General features: G+C 36.9%; 2 protein-coding genes across 2 annotated transcripts in view; one reads left to right on the top strand and one right to left on the bottom strand.

Annotated features, from left to right (window-relative positions):
* LOC116167903 (carbonic anhydrase-related protein 10) overlaps positions 1 to 23,952 on the bottom strand; it is a 348,976-nt gene that overhangs the window by 189,967 nt on the left and 135,057 nt on the right. The gene's annotated exons all lie outside the window — the stretch shown is intronic.
* Positions 39 to 6,494, top strand: LOC116167899 (F-box only protein 21-like). The gene is made up of 9 exons (XM_031483494.1): positions 39 to 383; positions 431 to 703; positions 3,553 to 3,769; positions 3,824 to 4,045; positions 4,127 to 4,387; positions 4,431 to 4,634; positions 4,683 to 4,778; positions 5,790 to 6,012; positions 6,084 to 6,494. The coding sequence occupies exons 1-9, from the start codon at positions 232 to 234 to the stop codon at positions 6,257 to 6,259; spliced, it is 1,824 nt and encodes a 607-aa protein (XP_031339354.1). The 5' UTR covers positions 39 to 231; the 3' UTR covers positions 6,260 to 6,494.

A 23,952-nucleotide genomic window follows, 5' to 3' on the forward strand; every position in this document is an offset into this window, starting at 1 on the left:
CAGTGCAGAACCTGTTCCGTGGTTTTAACAGAAATGAGAAGATTGGTAAATATGAATTTGACAAATGCAATTTGTAAATACGTAATACAACTAGTGGATTATTTTAATATACTTAGGAAAAAGGCTTCGTATCATAAGTAAACAAAATTTTAATCACGCAATGTTATGAGGTAAACTATCGCCAGTTAAATCAAAGGTTGTATAATTTGAAGTACTTACTGGGAAGAAAGGATGGAACAACTCCCTACTGAACTCATCGAACTCATATTAGCAAGTGGTAGATTGACTATACAAGATGTACTTAATTTTAGTACGACCTGTTCAAATTATAGAAACGTAGTGTGTAACAGCAATTTCGTATGGAAGCACAAATTCATGCAAAAGTAAGTGATTAACGTTATGAATTGTGTTTAAACTCGTTCAATTTTAGATGGCCACAGTTTTTGCCATTGTTTAGTAAAGAGTTCAGCGAGTGGTTTAAGGAAACGATTTTTATTTACGAATTATCGAAACGTACTCATGCTATGTTGTCTACTATGTCTGAGAGATTTTATAAAAAGAGTGAACTGTCCAACTGTGATATGGGGGAGTGGGCGTTGTTAATGGACGAGATGCCTAGAATATATCATTATGTAGCCTTCGATTTAATGACGATTATACATTGCGATGAGCCGATTAGAAGTTTTCAAGTTGTACCTGTTGAGTAAGTGTCATGCATATACTATGTGATCAAAAATGAGTTGCTGTCCAGTCACCTTTGGAATTTTTGTTTACATGGGAAATCGTACTTAACTTGAACTTCCAAAGGCGACTTGACAGCAACTCATTTTTGATCGCTCGTTACAGGGTTATTATAAATGATTATCGGGGTCATAGTTGGCAATGAAAGTTTAATTGTGAACATACCTACCATGTAACTGATAATTCGCTTAATTAGACATTTGAATTTTTAATTTAATTCACAACTGGAACTAAATTGGCAAGTCTGTGTATTGAGGTTCGTTCTCGATTTATTATTATTATTATTATTAAAAATTTTATTCATTTTGGGGATCCATCGTCGAAGTCATGTAGGTACAGTATATCCCCAGATAAGGTTCACTATACCTATAATCGACCATTTGTTTCATTTTCGAGAAAAAATCTAGGGGAAGTGAGTGGTAAATTAATAATTTAAACTTTAAAAATTAAAAAATTTAAACTAAAATAGTACTTTAAGTATCCGCCATTGAGGTCTAAAAGTTGAATACTTCAAAAGGTAAGTTCCAGAAGGGAAATGGGATACTTTTACAGAGAGGAAATGGAAGGTAACGATGCTGAAAGACTTGATTAGTTCCGAGATTAGGTCCCTACGGCTTACAGTAAGAAATTGTGCAACCCGCCACTATACAGAGATAGGTCGACATGGACCAGACATTTTTTTGCATCAAAATAATCGTAGTAATTCTGTTTCTGGCTACTGCAAGGTACCCCGAATGTTTTTTGATCGGCTGTAATTCGAGCGCGCCGCTATACTACTTGGAAAAAAATTTGCCGAGGGCAAGTGGTGACATGTGAAAAATCCAAGGATCCAATAGGAGGTTGACGTTTCGATCGGCGCGGTCACGGAGACTGTGTTCCCCCCGTGGGCTGCCATAACAACAACATTGCAAATATGGGTTTTTCGCGACTCGACAGAGTAGAAGTGCCCCCCCCCCTCCCCCAAATCCATAAGTGATAGCGCCAACTGGCCCGTGTAATATGTATCAGGCCCAAACCAAACGTATGGGTCATGAGATTGGGGGGGGGGGGGGGGAGCACAATTTATTTTATCCGACAATTCTCCGCCTTAAGCCCTTGCGGCGCGAAACCGACACGACCTAGGAAGAAACGTACAATTGGCCAAATGTGTCCCAAAACCTCCCCCATCCGACGACGTACCATCCACTCCTGGGGGAAATTTTCAAAGGAAAATCGGACCGAATGGAAAGTTATAGAATAATCTCCTGTCTTTACGGCACCCGGGGGGGGGGGGGGGGGAAAAAATAAAGTTTTGACGAATGCGCCGCCGGGATTCCTGCGAGGCGAAGCGAGCAATATGTTAGTTAACAGTCCTATACAAGCGTGACACTAGTTGCCATTTCCACTTGGGATTTCTAATAAGCCCCCCATCCACGAACTTATAAATTAAGATGGACTGCTGGACAAATGATACCTGCATGGGGGCAGCCATGATGTGCACTCACTTGGCCCGAAATTCAAATCAACTAATAAACAAGCATCAACCTCACGTTTTCTAAATAAATTACTGTGACACATGTCATTTTTCAAGGCCGCAATAGTCTCAAAACTTTAGCACTAGGATAATTCGCCTAGAAAATAACTAAAACGTGCACAATATGGCCGCGTCCATGCTAGGGCCATTTCTTCCTCTATCACTATGCAACTGTTTGATCAACAGTCCATCTTAATTTATAAGTTCGTGCCCCCATCTCTCAATAAATTACTTTTTTATATTTTAGCGTTTATTCAAAAACTTCGAGGGTTAGAATGATGCGGTTTTTTACGTTGGTATTGTAGTCAAACTCTCCGACTTCACATCCAACACTGTGTTTTAACATGCGAGGCGAAGCCGAGCAATGTGTCAACAGTCCTATAAAAATAAATGTTAGACTAGATGTCATTTACCTTCGGGGTCTTCTGTCCCCCCCCCCCCCCCGGTGACAAATGGCACTTTTTCATATTTTGGCAAGGACTAGAACGATGCGGGTTTTTACGGTGGTCTCGTGTTTGTACCTTCCGACACAACCTCGGACACAACAATCACCTTCCCCCCACACCTGCCAATTAATGTCACTTTTTTGCGCGAGGCGAGGCAGCGTAACCGCCGAAGCAAAACTATGTCTTTGTTTTGTGTTTTAATATGCAACGGTACTATACAAGCGTGAGACTAGGTGGCATTTACAGTAGGGATTTTTGAAAAACTAGCCCCTCCCCCGTCCATTAGCCACCTGCCAATAAATGACGCTTTTTCATATTTTAGCGGGTATTCGAAACGCCGAAGGTTACAACATGCGGTTGTTTCAGTGGTCTCGAATTCGTGTCCTTCTAATCCACAACCAATTCCGCTTTCCCCAATAAATGTCACTTTTCATATTTTGCCGTTTATTCGGAAACGCCGAGGGTTAGAACTATGCGGTTTTTGTACGTCGGTCTCGTATTCAGACCTTTCAACTCCACAACCAACTTCCCCCCTGCCTGTCTATTATTTATATTTTGGCGGTTATTCCGAAACGGCGAGGGTTAGAACGATGCCGTTTTTTACGTTGAATTCCTTCATCGATCGGTTGCGTTCTAGAATCCACGGCGATTTGAGTAAAGCCGCTTTCCGTTTTGTGTCTTAATGTGCGAGGCGAAGCAGAGCAATATGGCGACTGCTAATAAAAATGCTGTGTTCGATCCGTAACGATTTACCCAAATAGAAAAAGATTTGTATTATACAAACAATCTGTAAATGTCACAGATAAATAAACAATTTAATTTCTCATTTTTTACACATCGCCATTTTTTCAGTACCCCCGGCAACAAAACTTTGCAATACTACGCGTTGAAAGTGTTGCGATTGGTTCGACAGCATCACCTATCGAAAGTGTGGGAAAATTTCATGAGCTTACCTGTTCGACAGCAAATATTAGAGAAAGGAGCAGTTTTAATAGCTCAGTGGTTTCAGCCAGTCCACGATATCAAATGCGATTTCATTTCTAAAAAGTTCGATGATCTCGCTGTTCAAGTAATGTATAACTTGTTAATAACAGAAAGAGCCGTTGCATTAAACTATTTGCAGGTCATTGAGGAACTACGCTCATGTAAACCTAATCATCCGTTACATAAAGTTCCTGCAGAGACAATAGTGAAGTGGAGCGCCGAGAATTTGGATGGAAATCAGTGGGATGTGAGGGAATGTCAGGAAATTATTCAATGCTTGACAACCGTCTTGTATAAAAATAACAAGTTTAGGGGGAATAGTAGTACCTATTACGTACCAGAGAATTCCTTTATTAATGAGGTATACATATACTTTTCCATTCAATTCTCGAAACAATTGCACTGTATTGTACTGCAAATGATTCTAGCTCAATACTTGCAGGTGTTAACGAGGAAACAAGGAATTCCGATAACACTAGCAATAGTCTATGAAAGCGTGGGTCGCCGTCTTGGTCTCAAGTTCGATCCCATCAACTTTCCAGCTCATTTCCTTTTGCGATTTACAGAGGGCAAACGAGAAAAGCCGGGCAACACGTATTATATTGACGTGTTTAATAATGGCAGCATAATAAATCGGGGAGTGTGTCCACGTAGTAGTTTTTCAAATGATGGAAGCCAGTTTGATTGCGCAACTGCAAAGGAGGTAATTACCGGTGCAAATTTGGCCCAGATAACAATGAAATTAGGTTGTAGAGCGAATGGCCAACAATTTACAAGTACTATACCGCCAGCACACGAATCGAAACGGAAACGTTAGTACGTTAAGGGCAACGTTGGAATTGTGCCATTTGATAAACCCGCAAGATTTTGCTACGATTGTAAGCTTAGCGCGTGTGTATATGTGGCATAATATTGATACAAATTGGCTCGAAGCTTCTCTTTTACGACGAGTATGTAACCACTTCCGTTTCTGTGCTTAAGCTAATACTTAATGCTAGGGAGCTGGGGCCACCGAGCAAGAAGAGCATGTTCTGCAAATGCTACGAGATTACAACGTACATCTCGTCCAAAACAATTCAGAGCCCATCTTGCAGGTACATACAGGGTGTTACATGACTGCATGTAAAAAAAAATTGGGTGATAGAGGGGATCAAGACAAGCGCTTTTTCCAAATAAACCGAGGGTCCAACTTGTTTCGTTTGGGAGCCACCCTCAAAGGAGTGGTGAAATTTGGATTTCTTCTTTCTTTCTTTTTTCTCAGCAACCATAACAGTTAACAGAGATAGGTGACACGTCTTTGAATAGGTTTTCCAAAATTCCTACCACGAAAGGGCGCACCCTTACTTGGGGGTGCGAAAAAAAATTCTGATTTCGACGAAATTTGGTATCTGGGGGTTTTTGAACATGAAAATGACGAATCTGGAATTAGTTAAAAAATTCGAAAAAAAAGTTCGCTTTTTTTTATATTTGCGACATTTTCAATTAACAACATGCGAAATTAGATCACTCACTAGTAGGCGGGGGACACTTTGTAACCTGAAGGCCCAATCTTCAAATAACTATAACTTTTGTTTGAAAAGTTATTTAAAAAAACTGTTTGACAATTTTCTTCCTTAACTCAAGTATGTACACAACAAATTTCGTGGAATTCTCTCCATTTTCGTTGTCTGCCAAGAATTCCAGTGGAACTTTTTTTTTCGAAATTTCAAAAACTAATTTCAGATTCGTCATTTTCATGTTCAAAAACCCCCCAGATACCAAATTCGGTCGAAATCAGAATTTGTTTCGCACCCCCAAGTAAGGGTGCGCCCTTTCATGGTAGGAATTTTAGGAAAAATCTTCAAAATCGGATAGGGCATACCGGAAAACCTATTCAAAGACCACCCATCTTTGTAACTCTATGGTTGCTGAGAAAAACATTAAAGAAGAAATCCAAATTTCACCACTTTGGAGGTGGCTTGCAAACGAAACACGTTGGACCCTCTGTTTATTTGGAAAAAGTGCTTGTCTTGATCCCCTCTATCACTCTATTTTTATTTTTACATGCGGTCATGTAACACCCTGTATACAATATTTCAATTTGGAATTGCCGATTTCTGTTTTAGGTCTCTCCTAAAAAGCGAGTCAGCGAATTAAAGTATGCTGTTGGAATGGTTATGAGGCACATAGTGTTCAATTATATTTGTGTAATTTACGATTGGGACCCCTTATGCTCAGCTACGCTCGACTGGCAAGAGCAAATGGGTGTAAGCAAACTACGTTATAAAGCCCAGCAGCCCTTTTATAACGTTTTGGTACAAGACGGATCGCATCGATACGTTGCACAAGGTTAATTATGCGATAACTGTTTTCCGCTAGTGCACGTTTTTGTTTCCAAATTTTGAACGTTCTGCTTTCAGAAAATATGGCACCCAGTTACAACTTCGGTTTTCTACATTTAAATGAAGACCTAGGACGATATTTTTCGCACTTCTTCGAAACTCATTATGTGCCAAATGCTGAAAAAGAAAAACAGTTTCCCGAAGACGCCGAAGTACGGAATGCGTATTATAAGCATTCTAGGGGTTTCCTGTGATTATTAGTCGATCTTTTTTTTTAATGTATTGTTATTGTTTTCTTTATTTAATTTTAACTTATGTTGCAGTCAATAAGGTAATACACATGATAACCACAACTGTGGGTTTTCTTCACAATATGCATTAAATAAGTGGTTTATATATATTATATACATGAATATTTCTCTTACTACTGATACCTATATTTTAAACTATTTCATTTTTCTGTACTACATTAAAGGTTGTTAAAATGAGTATGATTTCTTTTTACGCACCTGATCCAGATGTCAACAGAAGGGTACCTGCAGACCAAAAACCGCTCCTTATCTTTACCAATGAAAGCGAAAAAATTTCAGAGGTCAATTGAGAACTTAGATTAGAACTCCCCGCCCAACCCAGACAGCATTGATCCTGATCTACCAGCACTAGGCGTGATCTCACTTGACTCCTTAGGTTTTCACGGAGTGTGTTGCTAACTACTAGGTCGAGGACCCGTTGGCAAAGTATAATGCTGTGTAAACAATGTCAGTATGGGACATTGTTGTCTGGATCAAGGCATTTGGCATGAATTCGAATCAATTTCGTTGGGATTATTTCCGATTTAATACAAAACAATTTTGCGATTTGAGCCTGTAGTTAAGCTCAGATTTTTTTACTTTCATATTGTAAAAGAGTATTTCTGAGAATTGATTAAAATAAAGAAAATTTGTGTACCTCAATTTTTCGTTATCAGTGTGTTCGTTAGTGCGTTTGTGACAGCTTTAATTTGATTTATTTATTGTGTTGCTGTTCAGCTGAAGTAGATTTTTTTCCTAAAATTTTCGGGGCTGGTCTGCCGTCGTTTGAAGAAGTTCTTATTGCCAGTTCATAACAAAGTTTGTTAGGGTTGTAAAGAGAAGGAATTTGTTTTGGCCAGTCCGAAGGCGAGTATGTGGGTGCCTTAGAAAGAAAATCGTTATCACGTTCGAGGTGTATTATCAAGTTCAAGGCCGAGTTTGTTTTCATATTTGAAGGAGGCACGTCTGCGAACATTTTAAATTTCTACAGAACACGGACGGCTATTTCAAAATCTTCGGTTGAGTAGGTTCCGGCAACGAGATATGAAAATCAACGTCATTACAACCGTTTTGGGAATATGAAGTAGGAAAACCAGGTTTTTTTGTGTCACGCGTTGTCAAGTGCATTTGTCTCCGTTAATTTTGTGTTGTACTTATTGCAATTTAATTTTTAGCGCATTTTTTTAAGAATTCAAAAAAATGTGCTAGTATTGTTATTGCGTTTTGTCCGGACCCACTTCTACCGTTTTGCAACTACTTCTAGGAGAATGGTCCTAGAGTCCTGGAATTTTTTGCAGTAGGTAGCCTATACCTTGAAGGTGTGCCAGACGGCCATCAAATTTCGCTGTCTAAAAGGGCCCCCCCCCCCACGAATTATTTCCCGAGATGCTGTTTTTGAAAGTCAAGGATACTATATAATATAATATTATCCTTGTTTGAAAGTAAAACGTGCATAACTTCGACAACCAATTGGTCTCAGATTTTGCATACGCATGCCTTTAGTGGTGCCAAGTTAAACTTTAAAAAGTGTGTGGGGGGGGGGGTAAACATGTTCTACCCTGCATGGTGTTCTAATGAAAGGTCTCATCGAAATAAATTGGTTTGTACAAACTATAACTTTCCCATGCGACTCTTTTTCGATCAGTGAGCGACGGAGCCTGAGGGGGGGGGGTAATATTAATTTTATCTCATTGTATTCTAATTAAAGGTCTCAACGAAAGGAACAGTTTTCTACAAACTACTGCTCTTCTTTCTGTCCTCTTATCAAAGTACGGGATGGAGGGGGAGGGAGTGGAACTACTTTTATCCTTCATGGTACTCTACTGAAAGGTCTCAACGAAAGGAATTACTTTATACTAACCATAGTCTTCCTCGTCGATCCCTTGTCGTGATCGGTTATAATTCCTTATATCTTAAGAGTGAATTGTCAAAGGAAAGTACCTACAAAGAGCATTGGGACGTTTGGAAGAAATATAACCATTGGGCATGCAAATAAAATTTGATACATAGACACTGTAATGTTCCTAGGGGGGGTCTATCAAGCCGACACGGAAAACGTAGTCTTACCCTATACTTACGGTTGGCAACTCTGGCAAAAACTACAAGCAGAGCCACCTACCTTTCAAGTCAAAACGATGGTAGTCTCGCGGCACTTTTGAATTTGGATGGCAGTCGGCGCGATATGGGTGGCACGAATGAACTCCTACGTTGTGTAATCCGTTCTTTTATGTGTTGGGACGTGAGACATAATCGGGAAGGGAATTAAATAAAAGACAGAACTTTTGTGCGTAAGAAATGACAAGATCAAATAAATATATTAACGCACACACAAGACCATGCCAGGGAAACCTTCTACGGGACTAAAACCCTGGCATAGGCCATACAAATACATAAAATAAATCACCAACAGCAATAAAATGCAAGAGAAAATACACATAAATAAGACATCTCAAATGGTATGGTAAAAATCAGATAATCAAATCAAATGCAATTAAACAAGTTCATAAAAACAAAATACACAAGACATCATAAATGCAGTGGAAAACATGATAAATCAATTCAGTGAAAAAAACATCAAAATACCTGTACGATCAATAGAGATAACACAACTCGTCAAATAAACAAATTGCATGTACATAGGAAACATGTAAATGGTGTGGCTCTACTCCATCCTTCAGTTAACATAATTTAAATTAACACGAAAAGTACATGTGAGAATGCCATTGGTCAATAGCAAGTATTCAGGTGAAAATCGATTATCGCTCAAACAGAACATATTTTAAATAGAGGAAATGTAAATGAGAGGGCCCCCACTCGCTAATGCGAGACGCTAAGAACTGCAGCCTGCGCGAGACGAGTAAGCAACAGATACAGCGAACGATCTAACTGCATTAGGTACCTACTCCACGGAGACAGAAATACCCACTCGCACACACAAACATCAAAACATCAAATAAAAGAGCCCCCCTTCGTATAGCTAACGCACAAGAACTGTAGCGAGCCACGAAACAGAAAGTAACAGATACAGCGAACAATCAAACTGTATTAGGTGCTTCCCTCACGGAATTGTTACGGGTCAATCGAACAGAGCAACATCACACCGATAATCAACTCCTCATGAATAACAGAAATAAATACTTAATTAAACAAAATAATGGCATAATCATCTGTACAGTATTACAAACAGGATTAATCTAACGGTACACGAAACAAAGGCATGGAGTACGCCATGATTCAGATATCATAGTTTATGCAAAATCAGCAAAATGTAAATAATATCAAATTGAGGCAAGAAATTCAATGATTAAATATCTAGTACAAGAAAGAATAAAATGGTTACTACCTGTAAATACACCTTCAAAACACCATCACCAAAAATAATCAAGAATAATAAAAAACCCGGGAAAGCGTGTGTCTTCCGTCGGCCTCGTCGCCATCTTCCTCCCCATTCTCCCCTAGCTCCTAGCATATATATAAGAGAAGTATATATATGGCTCCTAGCTTCCTTACGAAAATCCCCTAGTATACGGCATCTGCGCAAAACCGTGGTTGGTTATATACAGAGCATATTATATTTTTGTTTCGGATGTAAATGTGTGTTGCCTAACCATCAGGGTGGGTTATCACAACACTTGGAATAAAACCAAATTTAACGCCAGATTCAAAATTTGGTTTTGCGCATGCGCAGTGCCAACTTTCTTATTTATGGAAGAATTTGCGTAGGAGTGTGTAAAAAAAATGCGCTGTACCTGCACAATTTGTACTTGTTTGTGTATTACCTACAAAAGTGGTGCCCGGTTTTATTTAAAAAAAAACTGAGAAAAATACGTACTTAGTTAAAAAAACTATTTTTTGTTGGCAAAACGGTTAGTATGATTTCGTTAAAATTTTGTCAAGTAGGTAAATATAAAAATGATGGAGGACTTTCAAAAACGGTATTTTACGAGGATTGTTCAATAGAAACACGTTTAGGAGGCTGTACAAAATTTTTTATTCACCGGTTTTAAAAGAAATCTCCATTAACATTAAGGCATGAATCCCACTGTTGTACTAATACCAAAGAGTATTACTCTTTGCTAATACGTAAATTACGTGCTGGTAAAATTCTTGCGGCTGTTTGCGGACCATTCCCTAGCCGCAAACTCTACCTCAGCGTCCGATTTGAACCGCCGTCCTTTTAGTGATTGCTTTAATGGGTCAAAAACATGATAATAGCAAAGGGGGCAGATCGGGAGTGTAAGGCAAATGTTGTAAGACTTCCCACTTCATACGACTAAACATGTTCTCTGGGCTGGGTGGCCTGGGCGACATGGGGTCGGGCATTATCATGCAGAAGAATTTAGTGGGTTCTCTTCCTTGTCGAAATGTATGGCACTAATCACCATTCAACCACTGTCATATGAGAATAACTATAGTCACCATTCTCGTATAAATTTTCATTGTCCTTCAGCGGGCAAAAACTGAATAACAGCACGCAAGTTATTTTTGGATGGATTTTCTATCATGGATGCCATTCTCAAACGCAGTCCCAACGCTTAGAAGAGAGCAAACTTCAAATAATTTTGACAGACGCTTTACTAACTAGTACGTAAGTAAACATTCTAAACAAATAAGTTCGGTTGCCATGACTACCAGGTCATGACTGCATAGATCAAACGTGTTTCTATTGAACAGCCCTCGTATATACTTATGGGTTTTTAGTTCCGTAACATCATACAACTATTTTTCCCAATAGTAACCCACATTTCGAGCGAAGTTTTCGAGTGGTTACCGATTCAAGTATATGAGTACTAACCGGGAGCAATGGTGCTTGACTGTAGACAATAAATGAATTATTAGTAATAAACCCACACAAAAATAACAAAAAAGCGCGTGAAGTCACAACACAACGTGGAACTCGAGTATTTACGAGAGAACGTATGGTAAAAAAATTATGGACTATACTATCGCGAACTAATTAGAATTAAGTAGGTATTAATTTTAATAGGGAGCAAAGCTTGTTTTTGTCCGAGAATAGGTAACACTGGAATTCGGAACAGAACGAAATTAAATGATAACCATATCGTTACCAGCTTTACATGTGTAGACTGCCCCATCTCGGCTCCACTACACAATATATAGCCTATTGAACTGATACAAACCATAAAATGGTGTTACTTGCTAAATACTAGAAAATTCCAATGCAACTCTTCCGTTCAATTCACAATAGAATACATTTTCTCGCTTTGTTATTAATGATGTAAACTATTAGAGTGGTAAACGCATATCCTAATAATAACCCGCAAGATTGACTAATGTAGGTATCATATACCGGGTCAGTTCATAAAATTTTGAAAAATGAACAAAAGTTTTTCCATACAAGGTACGTTTTAGAAGAATTGAGCGAAAATGATTACGATCGGAGAATTGCCCTCTGCAAATTAATGTCCTAAAGCATTGATGAAGATCCTAACTTTTCCAAAAACATGTGATTTGTGAACAGACTGAATTGTATAAGTAGTACCGGAATAATGAAAATCCACTTTACTTTTCGGGAAGGAAATCAATGGGTGGGCAGGTATTTTTGGGAATCAAATTAGAAGCCCGTTCTGCGTCGCAGGAAATTTATTTATTATCCATCTCTTGTTCTGGGCCCTCAACAGGCTTGCCCCAATACAGAGTGACCTGCATCATGCTTTTTTATCTAATCTTATGTGTAAACAAAAGTTACCTCCTATCCTTGTTAAAAATATTCCGGACAAACACACACATTTTTGGCTATGTATTATGATGATGAAGTGCTATCAGGCACAAATTCTCATTAATCTACACAGCTACTACAAAGGCCACAAAGGTGAGGTAGGTATATTAGAAGAGAGAACAGGATTTCTGAATGAATACTGAATAGACATGACATCGGCTTTATATTTAGCAATCTGACACTAATCCACATAATTACAATATTGATGATCAAAAAGGTTTTTGAACAATACCTCTTAAATTTTAACTATGATCTCACCTCGCCTACAGAATATCACGCAAACGAGCAGCGGTCCATGCCTACTCAAACTCAACGTTAAATTAAAACACCTGTTAGATTATCAAAAAAAAGAGTAGGTACATTTTGTCTAAGGAGCCCACATGGTTTGAAATTTATAGAGGCACATTTCGCTCACGATCACATTATACCGATAAGATCAAATTATGCAGCAATAAAATTTTATGGGTCCGAATACCGTACCGATTTCCCGATTTTTAATTAAGATTTTTTTGATAGCTGTAACGATCCGAATTAATAATAATTTTTATATAAAGTGCTAATAATCGTTTGGTCGTGCTTCTACACGATCGCTATTATCATAAAGTGTAAAAAATTCTTCGAATGTGCGACTATATGGACGTCGATGTCTTAGTGGACAGGACATGGTCTTCGAATTGTGCGTGTGAAAGGCGTGCCGGGCGTGAGCAGTGGACTGACCCACGACCCCTTTCTACAGTGGGAACGATTGTGGGACACAAATATTGTTGCATTCCAATATACAAGGACTTTTTGCCTTTCTTGTGTGTTATTTGTATTATAAATCAAACTTATCGATGATCCGATTTAACTTGTGCAAACGTACCTATGACGTTGATATATCTTATCGTTCCTATTTTTTAATTAGATACTTTCACTAGCTACACCCACCGTCCATAATGACAATTTCCGGCTAGTTACCCTATATTTCATTGTCTTTTGGGATAAGATAGCAAAACAAAATATAATTCTTGCACTGGATGTATGGGTATAATAAACGGTACCAATATCACACCAACATAGACAACGAGCGACAAAGTCACTTCCGGTTAACGAATAGTGACCAAAATTTAATCAAATAGTTCCTTGACGATTGTCTACCTATTGCTAAAAACAGAATTAGAAATTCGAAACCGTTAGTGAGTTATCGTGTCCACAGACGGACGGACAGAAAGTCCAAAATCATAAACTCGCTTTTTGTAGCTCGTTAAATAATTCATTGATTCAAAGTATACAGACAATTCTATTTGTTATGGAAACACGATAAGAACCATATTTGAAAACTTGAATATTTTCCCTTTTTAGCGCGTTTCCACAAAAATTAAAAAAATGCGCTATTGTGACCGTCCGTCCGTCTGTTCTTTATCTTACGTTCTTTATCTTAAGAGCTATTGTTCTACTTTTTTCGCTATTTGGTTCATTATGGTTACGAGGCTTGCACCAAGGATTTTTTCTGCGTTTAGGTATTGCTAAAGAAATTATTATTGTAAAAAAACCAAAAAACCATTTTTTATATAATTTTACACTTTTGCCGTTTATTAACGATCATCGGGATCGTTTATTATGCTGTATGGCCGTCTTCCCGTCTGTCTGTCCGGATGCAGTTGTGCATGATAACTTTTGTATTTGCGCAATCCAATTTTCTTATTTGTTAAGATATTCAAATGGAATTTTGTATGTAGGTACCTCGAATAAAGGTAAAATTAATGCCGAATCAAAAAATTTGTTTTGCGCAGCTGCAATCCGATTTTTTCAATTTGTGAAGATATTTAAATGAAATTTTGTATCCAGGCACCTCAAATAAAGGTAAAACTAATTCCGAATCAACAAAATTTCTTTTGCGCATGCGTAATCCAAGGAATTTCTTCAAAAGTCAAAATGAGATGGTTACTTGTTTTAGGCGGCTAGCGTAATCTTTACATGCTTTAGCATGTGCGACCTTATTCTTACTAAAAGAATTGCAAGCAAACTAGTTTTGCCCACGGTTACGCTTTTAGCAACAATAAGGTCGTGAATACTAAATAATGAAAAGGTTACACACGTTTAAAATAATAGGGTTATTGGGAAAATAATAATACCGCAACGATTTAGAAGTAAATCGGTCCAATCTCCATATGAAAACGAATAGAAAAGTCCTAAAATCGGTAGTTTACTCACTTATCAACCTAAGTGCTCAGACTATATCCAACTCATTCGAAAACTCACACCATCGTGTTACTCGCTAATACAAGGTGCGGCGGCATAACTACCTTTTTTTTTTAATTCGCGCCATTTAGACAGATGATGACATAGTGAAGTTGCCACCATCCCCTTTTGTTCACTAACGGCGACAATTTTTTTGTATCGAAAAATATCCCAGCGCGTTTAATTAATCTGTCCTTGACCGAGCACAACTCCAATTTATGGGGTCAAAATTAAATTAAAAATTTTCCCCACAACTAATTAACTCCATATTAATTAAAGAACGCCTACAAAATGTTTTTTTATTAACGCAGACGGACATATTTAATTTGTGTGCTTAATTCCCAGTTCCCACCCTACGAATCGAATGAAGTTAAAGTACTGAATCATTCCCGGCTACGTTGCGGTTTCCAAGATGCTGAAAAGTCCTTTAATTATAAAAGTATTGATCACATAAATGACATATTTTTTTATAAGTAATTTACGTACCTTTAATTAAAATATAGTGACATAATTGTCACTCTGAGAGTTGAGTTATTCAGAATTGGCAATGATGATAGCGTTAAAATTAATTGAGGAATATCAAATGATTGAAATTACAATAAAAGGGCACTACCGAAATCATAAACGCTTATGAAAATACGTTTGCTAACACGAATGAGAAAGTAATTTACGATAACTGTACATTATAAGATTGAACTTGATAACATAAGCACGAGTAAAACAGAGGTCGCAAAATTAATTGAGTAGATAAAGATACGAACGAATTTCCAATGGCTTCTGATGAGTAAAAACAAATAGGTAGTGTAGATATGCGTTGGTAGACACTTGAACAATTACCAGTATCTGATGTTGGTCTCGCTAAGACAAAGTAGTTTCTAGTCAGAAATGTATTGTTACAGTTTCCTTCATAATGATTTATTTTACCTATATCTGAAGGTTTTTCTTATCATTTTTAATTGTTATATGCAGCGCTTTAAATCTTATTTATTATAATTTTTAATTTCAAATAATCGCCTGCACCACCGAACGAGATATCATATTATATATCATCGATTAGGTACCTATCATTCATTAATATGAAGGCGTCTATTTTCGTAGAATAATTGGTTCCCGAATATTCGCCTTTGTAAGTATGCCTTTAAAAATTCGCATTTATGGAACCTTGCCTTCAAGTAATTCGCCCACCGAAGGTTCGCCTCCGGAAAATTCGCTTTCTAAAGATACGCCTACGAATATTCTCCTCCGTAATATTACACCCTCTGGTAGATATGCTCCCAAGGAAAATTCGCTTTTCTGGAATACTTGCTTGCCAGGAACTTGCTATACAAAGAAATATTATTCGTTCGGGTGCTTGACGATCGTGTGTGACGTTTCCTCACGGGATAATGAGCCCACTTAGTCAAAATTCTTTTTACAATTTTGATTGACAAATATTACGTAATTGACTAATTAGCTACATTTTTGAAAATGTGGAACCTCTTTAAATCAATTATTTTTGAAATTATAGGACTGTAATTGCCACAATGGGACGGTAGTTACAACTCTAGGGTTGAAACACTTAGTAGGTAAAATTAGATTGGTTGAATTTCAAATAATGTTAGAAAACATACCGACGGCTAGCTCAACTTTTGCGGAACTACTATGGCACAATTTTGTTTGGAGAGTGCACCTACTTCTTCCAAACCTGAAAATGCAAAATACTTTGATAACCACATGCATCGCTTATCTCGCACGCGACATTGTTTATCGAAAAACCAATTAATTCTTGTCCGATAATAACTTTTTATCGACATCAGACCAGATAAAGCTTTAAACTTTGTACATAATTGTACATAATTAAACATTCCCTAAGTTTCCCGTTTTAAATTTATGATACAAACTAAATACAACAAATAAAATTAAATGAATTAAACAATTACGGACTAAATTTACAGTAAGAAACCAAGTATCATTAAAATGACAATTGAACAAAATTTTCCCATTCTGTGTCCATTTGACATTAAAAAAATTCCCAGGTCTTATAAAATAACTTGAATTATGTCCCGACTGCTATTTCCGAAATTACGTTAACAACACGTATTTGAACACAACGAGGTCAGAGGTGGCTCGCTCTCATCTTCGGCATTGTTTCATTATAAAGAAACGACACCCCATGTAGTTTACACAACATAATTGTTCAACTCAGTTAGACAATTTTCATTCAAATTCAAATGGAAGTCTTTTACTTTCTTCTAACTGGATTCATACATGTAAATTATAGGTGCGGTGGAAATTTAAAATTCTCCAACCGATTAAAAATCATTATTACTTAAACGACAAAATTCTGAGCAATCAATATCCTAATTCTCTCCATAACAATGGGGTAGCCAGTAGTGCAACACAGCCGAACCTAAAGAAAAGGTACACTTCAATTACGGAAAATGCAAATGGCGATAACCAAAAAAACGTCAATTATATCATCTCTCTTGGAGTTTTTAGGTGAATCCGTCCTAAAAATATTTCCGGAATCCCCAAACTAATGAATCCAATTGCCAGAGGTTAATAAATGAATAATGGCAATTAAAATTCCATGCGTTCTAACTAACGCCTCAGCTGTGTGTTCAAACGAAGTGCACTTTGTTACGGCTCACAAAAAGGAAGAAGATGGTCAACAACCAAAAAATCACGGCGCGGCAAAATTGCGTTGTAAAATACGGCAGAGCAGCACTCAATTACATACAAGCACATAGAATTAGTTCAAGTTAGGTAATAGATATATAGCAAGTGTTAATTAAGACTACAATACAATAGCCTCCTGTGGTTCTCACTTATCAAGGCGAAGTGCACCGTCAACCAACGATATAAAAGGAATTGATATTTCGATCCAGTGTTACATAAGAAACGATGTAATGTTGTACTTTCTTTTGATGCAAATTGCTTCTTAGGGAGATTAAAGTGGATTTTTGATCAAACATAACGAAATGAAAGGTGAAAGTTTAATTAATGGAAGCAAGTCGCGTATCCAGTTTCATTACGATTAGCTATCGAATCGTGTAGTTAGATGTGGTTGATTCAATTTTGCTATTACAACTTGTGTAAAGAGACAGTCAGGTATTTAGATAACAAATGGGCGGCTAATAATTATTAGAGCATAACTAAACGGATCTCCATTTGGGTGGCTGGCAAAGTAAAAGAACGAACAATTAATTAATATTTCGTATGATACAATCTTATGTCAAAATCACTTTCCTTTTAAAAGGACTTGCAATTTTAAATGTTTACCATCAACCTACAGTGAATTTATTCGTAAAGTAATTAACAACTGTTCCAAAAAGATCGAGCTGATTGATAAGATTGCTACAAGAGAAATTATTGCAATTTCAAAGAAAAAGGTGCTTTATATTCGGTTGGTTCACTTTGCAGCTACAAAAAGGTAAACAACGTTATAGGTAAGTAATACAAAATCAGAATGATAGGTAATGTAATAAGGGTGCTAGCTTATACAGATAATACAGTAAATAGGTACGAAGATTTCAACTTAATATACCGGGTGAATATTCTAAAACCGAATACTTATAGGGAATTAACATGGGAAAAAGGTTTTTTGCAAATCGGTGCTCCCCATGTTAACTTAGATATAGAGGGTTTAGAATGACACCAATCGAAAGAAGATTTTTTTCATCTAAGTACCTAATGATATACGAATTATAATTCATAAACATATATGTAGTTCATTTTCAGTCGATTTGACATATCTGAAATAAAATTAAAATGCCCAATTAATATTTCATCGTCGGTATATTTCTGGTTTTAATTTTAAGCATATTATGACTTGGTAACATAGTATAATAACTATTAATGCCGTAAGTACCGTAATAAAGAAATGTGAAAAATTTCGCTTATAGGTTTTCGTTTAGTGCGGTTATGACACTTGTACAAGGCACGGATCGTAAACTTTTAGCGTTTATGGCAAGAAATAGATAGCTAACTGAAAGTATATAGGAAATAGAAGTTTACCTACTTCCAAACTGCAAATAGTAATGCCAAAAAATCGCACCGCCCTGTAAATTTACTTATTTTGTTGAGGTATATCAAAGCGTTACGAATACGAGTAAGTAATCTTCTTACGTACTGGATTTGATAATGCGCCCCGCGCCAATATTCCGCAACTACTTATTCCTCCTTTTCATACTTATCGGAAAAACAGTTAGGTAATAAGATTTTGTAGTACGTATATTTTTACTCTTTAAAAGTTACGTCCTCCGAGACTATTACGCTGTATAAAAAACGCCATTGCGAATGTTCTACCAAAAAAATGTGCAAATACACCCTACAAATCGACACATCCTGCTCTAGTCACACAATAAACCCAAAAAATCTAAATGCCTCTTCTTTTGTTTTATTGTTTAGCGCATTTTTGCAAATTGCATTTAATCTCACTTTGGTCGGCTGGATGCAGGCCGGCAGCCAACACGGACCCGTAGAAGAACGCTTGTAGAAAAACAAGGAGTATACATGTACTTAACACCTTTAGACACGGCGTTTCATGATTGCCGGCGACATGTAGGCGCCATCCCCGCGCGTGTTATACTAACGTGGTGATTTTTCAGTTTTTTCCTATCTTTTTCTACAGTTTTGGTGCGATTGTTTTCAAATTGGTATATGGTCGGAAAAAAACGCGCACAACTCCTGTGTGATGGAATTTTATAGTCCACGTTGGCCGCCCAAAAGTTTCTTAGAGCTCGAACCACGCGGTAAGAATTGTGGGAGCCATTGTAGTTTCTGTGGAAACAAATCAGTGGTTGGGCTTTGCCTAATCGGTTGATAAAAAATCTGCTAAAAGTTGAGCATAAATTTGGATCCTAGGCCATTGTTGAAAACCAAGATTATTAGTAAACTTTGAGTAAATGAAATTTCGATGTGATTCAATCGGTAACTTATTTCTTATTACCGTAGACAAATGAAAACGGATTAGGTATTCGTGAGCTCCTTTTTCATGCTTATTCCATTACCGTTACCAGAAATAAGCTGCCGTCTTTTGTTTTTTCCCTAGAAAAAGAAACTGAAAAATGGGCGATTCCTTCAATTTGTTGTAACTCTTTTATTTTTGAAGCTAAAACAAAATCGCTTTAGCATTATTCAGCCAAGTTTTAACATAGAAATCAATGCCGTCAGTCGCTTGTTTTTAGTCCTTTTAGCAACTGCGCTGTAACTGAAAGTTGATTGTTGAATGGGAATTATAGTTGACTAAGATTTTAAAAGATTGCTTGTTTGACGAGCTTTCCAAAATGTAAATATGGCATACTTTTTTTCAATAATAAGTTATCTGCAATAAATTTTGTTTATTAATACATGTATTCTGAAAATAATCAACAAAAAATATAGTCGCCTATGAAAAACCCTTGGCAGCTGTAGTTCGTTTTTCATCTTCTTCATGTTAGTGACATTTTAAAATTGTAGAATTGTTAAATTTACAATGTTGCCGGTATAGGAAATTTTTATACGTGTACCGCATCATAAGTAAAGAGAACGGAACTGGCATGCGAGAAAATGAAGCGCTTCAAAATAAGAACGAGTGTTCAAGCAGATAAAAGTCGAAACGCCAGAGTGTTTCCGGTTCTAAAAACTGTCGTAACGGGAGCATGAGTGACGCACTCTCTGCCATACCTTCATATGTATAAAAAAAGTATAGCCGGAGTTGTACGCGCGTTGTGTCTCTTTCGGTTTTCTAATTCGGCGAGTATATTAGAGAAAATTCGGTGGGAGAGAGGCATTCGGTACAGTCAAATTAGTTGTCAATTTATCATAATACCTTGCATCAGATATGCCATCTCTAGACGACAATAATTGCTTTAAAATCTGTCCTTCAGGACTAAAATTAAGAAAAACCAAACAATAGTAAAAAAAAAAGGCGTATTTTCCTGCGTCGCTTGCGTAGTGCTTTCGATGTCCAAAACTTGGATTTTTCACTTTCATATTCATCCTAACAATTTAAAAGAAAAAATAGATAGAGAACATATCTGATGTACGGAATTGTCATTTTTTGATCTAATTTGCCTGTACTAATTTCGTAGCGGAGTTCACCGGCTGTATAATATAATTTTCAACCGTGAATGGTGCGAAGTGTTACCTTTTAAAGTACAAACGAACAAATTCGTTTCATTGTATTAGCGGAGTATCGTATTCGCTTAAAAATAAATTGTCACTACGCAGGCGTCGTGGTTAAATTACAGAACGTTTCATTGCGTTATATTTGGAGTAGTTAGTGACGTTAAAAAAACAGTTTATGAATCAAATTTGTGCACCTATTTTGTTTGTAGAAGGTGCTAATAAGATTTTGAATAAAGTAGCAACCGGTAAAAAGGTTAAAGATAATTAATTCGTGCTTTTGTTGGCCGTTAAAACACAAACGCCATCAACAACTCGTCCCCACAATTTACATTGATGGCCCGGCATTAGCAATCTGCATTGGCCCCTTGCATTTGTGTCACTCTGGCCATTAGCTGGCTCAGTGCAGATTTACTGCATTTCGCCAGCACATTACCAGCGTATATCCGATGCTGGGGCAATGCGCACAATACGTACAGGGCCAGTAGACTATATCCTTAAACTAACCCATGATCACTTCCAATAAAATGCTTAAACAAATAGAACATATCATTCAATGCATTACTAAGATTTTTACATAATAAAAACTTAAAGCTGCTATTGAACGACAACATAATCAATATTCTCTATAACTATATTATGATTATATAGTAACGCTATTAAGTATGTTTCTCCGATCTGTGTTTATAGTATCACTAATCAATTTGCCATTATCTGTCGCATAGATAATCAACAACTTATATCTGTAAATAAAATCTTACAACCGTAGTAAATAATACATAGGTACACAAACAGGAAAATTGTACGATAGAATAATGAAAAATCGATAACAGCTGTTATTCCAATGAATAAACCAAATTTTAACTAACGAATTGCAAGAAACCTGAACCATACTTTGTTCTTGATTAAAATTCGACGAGTAACCAAATTTTACCTGTCCGATTGTATTGTACAAGGCGTTCCACCATCCAATTTTTCAAAATGCCCTTCCAAATGGGAAAATTAACTGTCAATAGGGAATATGCATGTAATTTTTTAATTTTTTTAATCGCTTTTTTACATCGTTCTAACACAGTAAAAAGAGTAAACACTGTTAGAACAATTCAATTTAACTTGTAAAATAATATTTAAAACGTTGACTTCGATGTGTTTAAACGCCGCCACATTTTCAGCGGGCCTTGGATGACGTCACAAGCCACGACCGCAGTATTTGTTTACTTTTAGTGTTGATTTATTAACACAGATTTTCAGTTGTAATAGCTATTCAGACCATGGAAAAAGCTAAAAAACCATTTTATAGGTATTGTCTTGTACAAAAGTGCAAAAACACTATTAGAAGTATTCCCGATAAAGTGTATTTTGCAGTTCCAAAAGGACGACTCCCAGAGCGTTCTCAATTTTTTTACAGTTAGTGAACCCTAAAACAACCTTTTTCAACAATTGTGCCGTTGATTCTTGCAAATCGACGGACTATGCAATTTTGTTTCAAAATCCGGTGAATTTTCTTAGTCAACAAATGGAATAATTTCCAAAATACTAGTCCAGTAAGAATAGATCAAAAAATGGCAAATAGGGGAACTAAATCATGTACCTATTACTAATTCCTTCGGAAATGTGTAGCAGAAGGTTCCCTGATCAACATATAATAAAGTCCCCCCGACTTACGGGTGTGCTAGAGGGGTGAGGGGGAAGACCGTGGTTTTGATGGTCACATTGTATAGTTTTTTACTTACAATTCGAAAACGGTGCGTCATAGAAAAAAATTCTTTCAATATAAATACAAGCTCATTAAATTTGCTACAACTTTGATTCTATACACTTTCTTAAAAAAAACACCGTTTTGACCCACCAAGATTGAATATGTGAATTATACACATGCATAACCGTACTAGCCATACCTCCATACGTATAGCGGGATTTTCACTCAACAGCGGTGGGGGTTGTATGAGAGGAGAGGATCGAATCGAAAACCTCATCAAGACTAGCGACCCGCCAGCACTGGCCAATGTGCACTTCTGGCACTGATCAACTAGAACTGGATGCGGCCCGAGGTGTGGGTGTGGTAAGACGGGCATCAACTGCACTTCAGCTTGTGGATGTGAAAGTGTAATTTGACTGCACTAAGTATATGAATAGTGAAGCGTTTCGCAAATTTGAATTTCGTTCGCTTATTTTGCACTTTTAAATTAACATTTTTAGCAATTAAAAACAAACTAAATAAGAAACTAATGGTTTAAGTATAATGTCAGGACAATAAATATTTGCTGGAGAAAGAATCAAGTAAATTTAAACCATATTCCCTATTGGAGAAAATTTTGACTCATCGATAGATGCGAGTTATTTTGAATTTTTTTTGCATTTTGTAACCAGAAAAGTCGATGGTTTTGGGGATTTTGTGCAAAAGATTTACGCTTAAAGTCAGTTTAAGATTCCTGAAGAGGTCGACCCACGGAAGTTTATCCTGTGAACAAATTTATGTATTTTTATGAATAGAAATTATTAACAAAAGAAACCGTTTTCTACCAACTACCGCCCTTCTTTCTGACCCCTTATCAAAAGAACGGATGGGGGAGGGGAGTAGAACTGGTTTTATCCTTCATGGTACTCTAATGAAAAGTCTCAACCATAGTCATCCTCCTCGATACCTTATCGTGAGCGGATATATTCCCTTATAACTCCATAACGGGTTGTCGGAAGAGGGTACTCACAAAGGGCGATTGGGACGTCTGGAAGAAATATATTCATTGATGATGTCAAAACTTTAAGAGCGAATATTTCCAAAACGGTTTGTCATAGCAGTACTCATAAAGACAAAATGAATCGTACGCACAAGAGGGAAGTCGAAGCGAATATCTTGAAAACCAAGCGTCGGTTTAAGGTTGGGATTTCGCCTACTATTTTTATATGGCATAACAATAACATCTCTTACAGTTTCTAGCCGATTTCGAAAACCGCACAATTTTCTTTAATGAGAAAAGGCTTAATATAACAATTAGACTTTCAACTATGCCTTACACATATTTTCGGTCCGTACAATTCGCGGGAAATATTATAAAACAAGGAAATTCTGATTCGTATTTTGTCGTGAAGTAAAATTGTAATAAAACAATGGGACATGAATGCAAATACAAATATCTTTAAGGCATGCTGTAAGTATTGTAGAATGGCAAACACTCAACCGTTTTGAAGTTCTGGTTGGGGGTTTTCTTATTCCTTGGAAATAGTAAAAGCATATTTTTCTTGCTGATCGCCATTAAAATACCGTTGTTCAAATAGTCCGGGAAATAGAGACTGAAAATAGACCATTTGCTGCAAAACGAAAAGTAGTTCCAATTTTTTTTGCATGTCATGGAAGAATATCTGGGGGTTAAGAATCCAAGTTTTCGACCTCCCACCCCTTGTGCTTCCCCCGTACCACCCTTAAAACTAAAGAAATTTGGTTGGTTTTTTAGTTTTTCAATCATATCTTTTTATAACTTCACTTTACAAGAAAATATTGTTATCAGAAATTGTAAACTATAAAATTCTACACAACTTTGATATACACTACTTCTTTGTGAAATGTTTATTAAACACGATATAGAGCTTCAGAGTTGCTTATATTTTTAAG

Source organism: Photinus pyralis, unplaced genomic scaffold (assembly GCF_008802855.1).
Source record: "Photinus pyralis isolate 1611_PpyrPB1 unplaced genomic scaffold, Ppyr1.3 Ppyr1.4_LG4, whole genome shotgun sequence".
Lineage (NCBI taxonomy): Eukaryota > Metazoa > Arthropoda > Insecta > Coleoptera > Lampyridae > Photinus > Photinus pyralis.

What these genes read in the sequence shown, in the direction of transcription:
- LOC116167899 (XM_031483494.1), top strand. Translation starts at nt 232, where the DNA reads ATGGAACAACTCCCTACTGAACTCATCGAACTCATATTAGCAAGTGGT. An exon ending in TCGATGATCTCGCTGTTCAA is followed by an intron (nt 3,770 to 3,823) that starts GTAATGTATAAC and finishes AACTATTTGCAG; the next exon opens with GTCATTGAGGAACTACGCTC. An exon ending in AGAATTCCTTTATTAATGAG is followed by an intron (nt 4,046 to 4,126) that starts GTATACATATAC and finishes CAATACTTGCAG; the next exon opens with GTGTTAACGAGGAAACAAGG.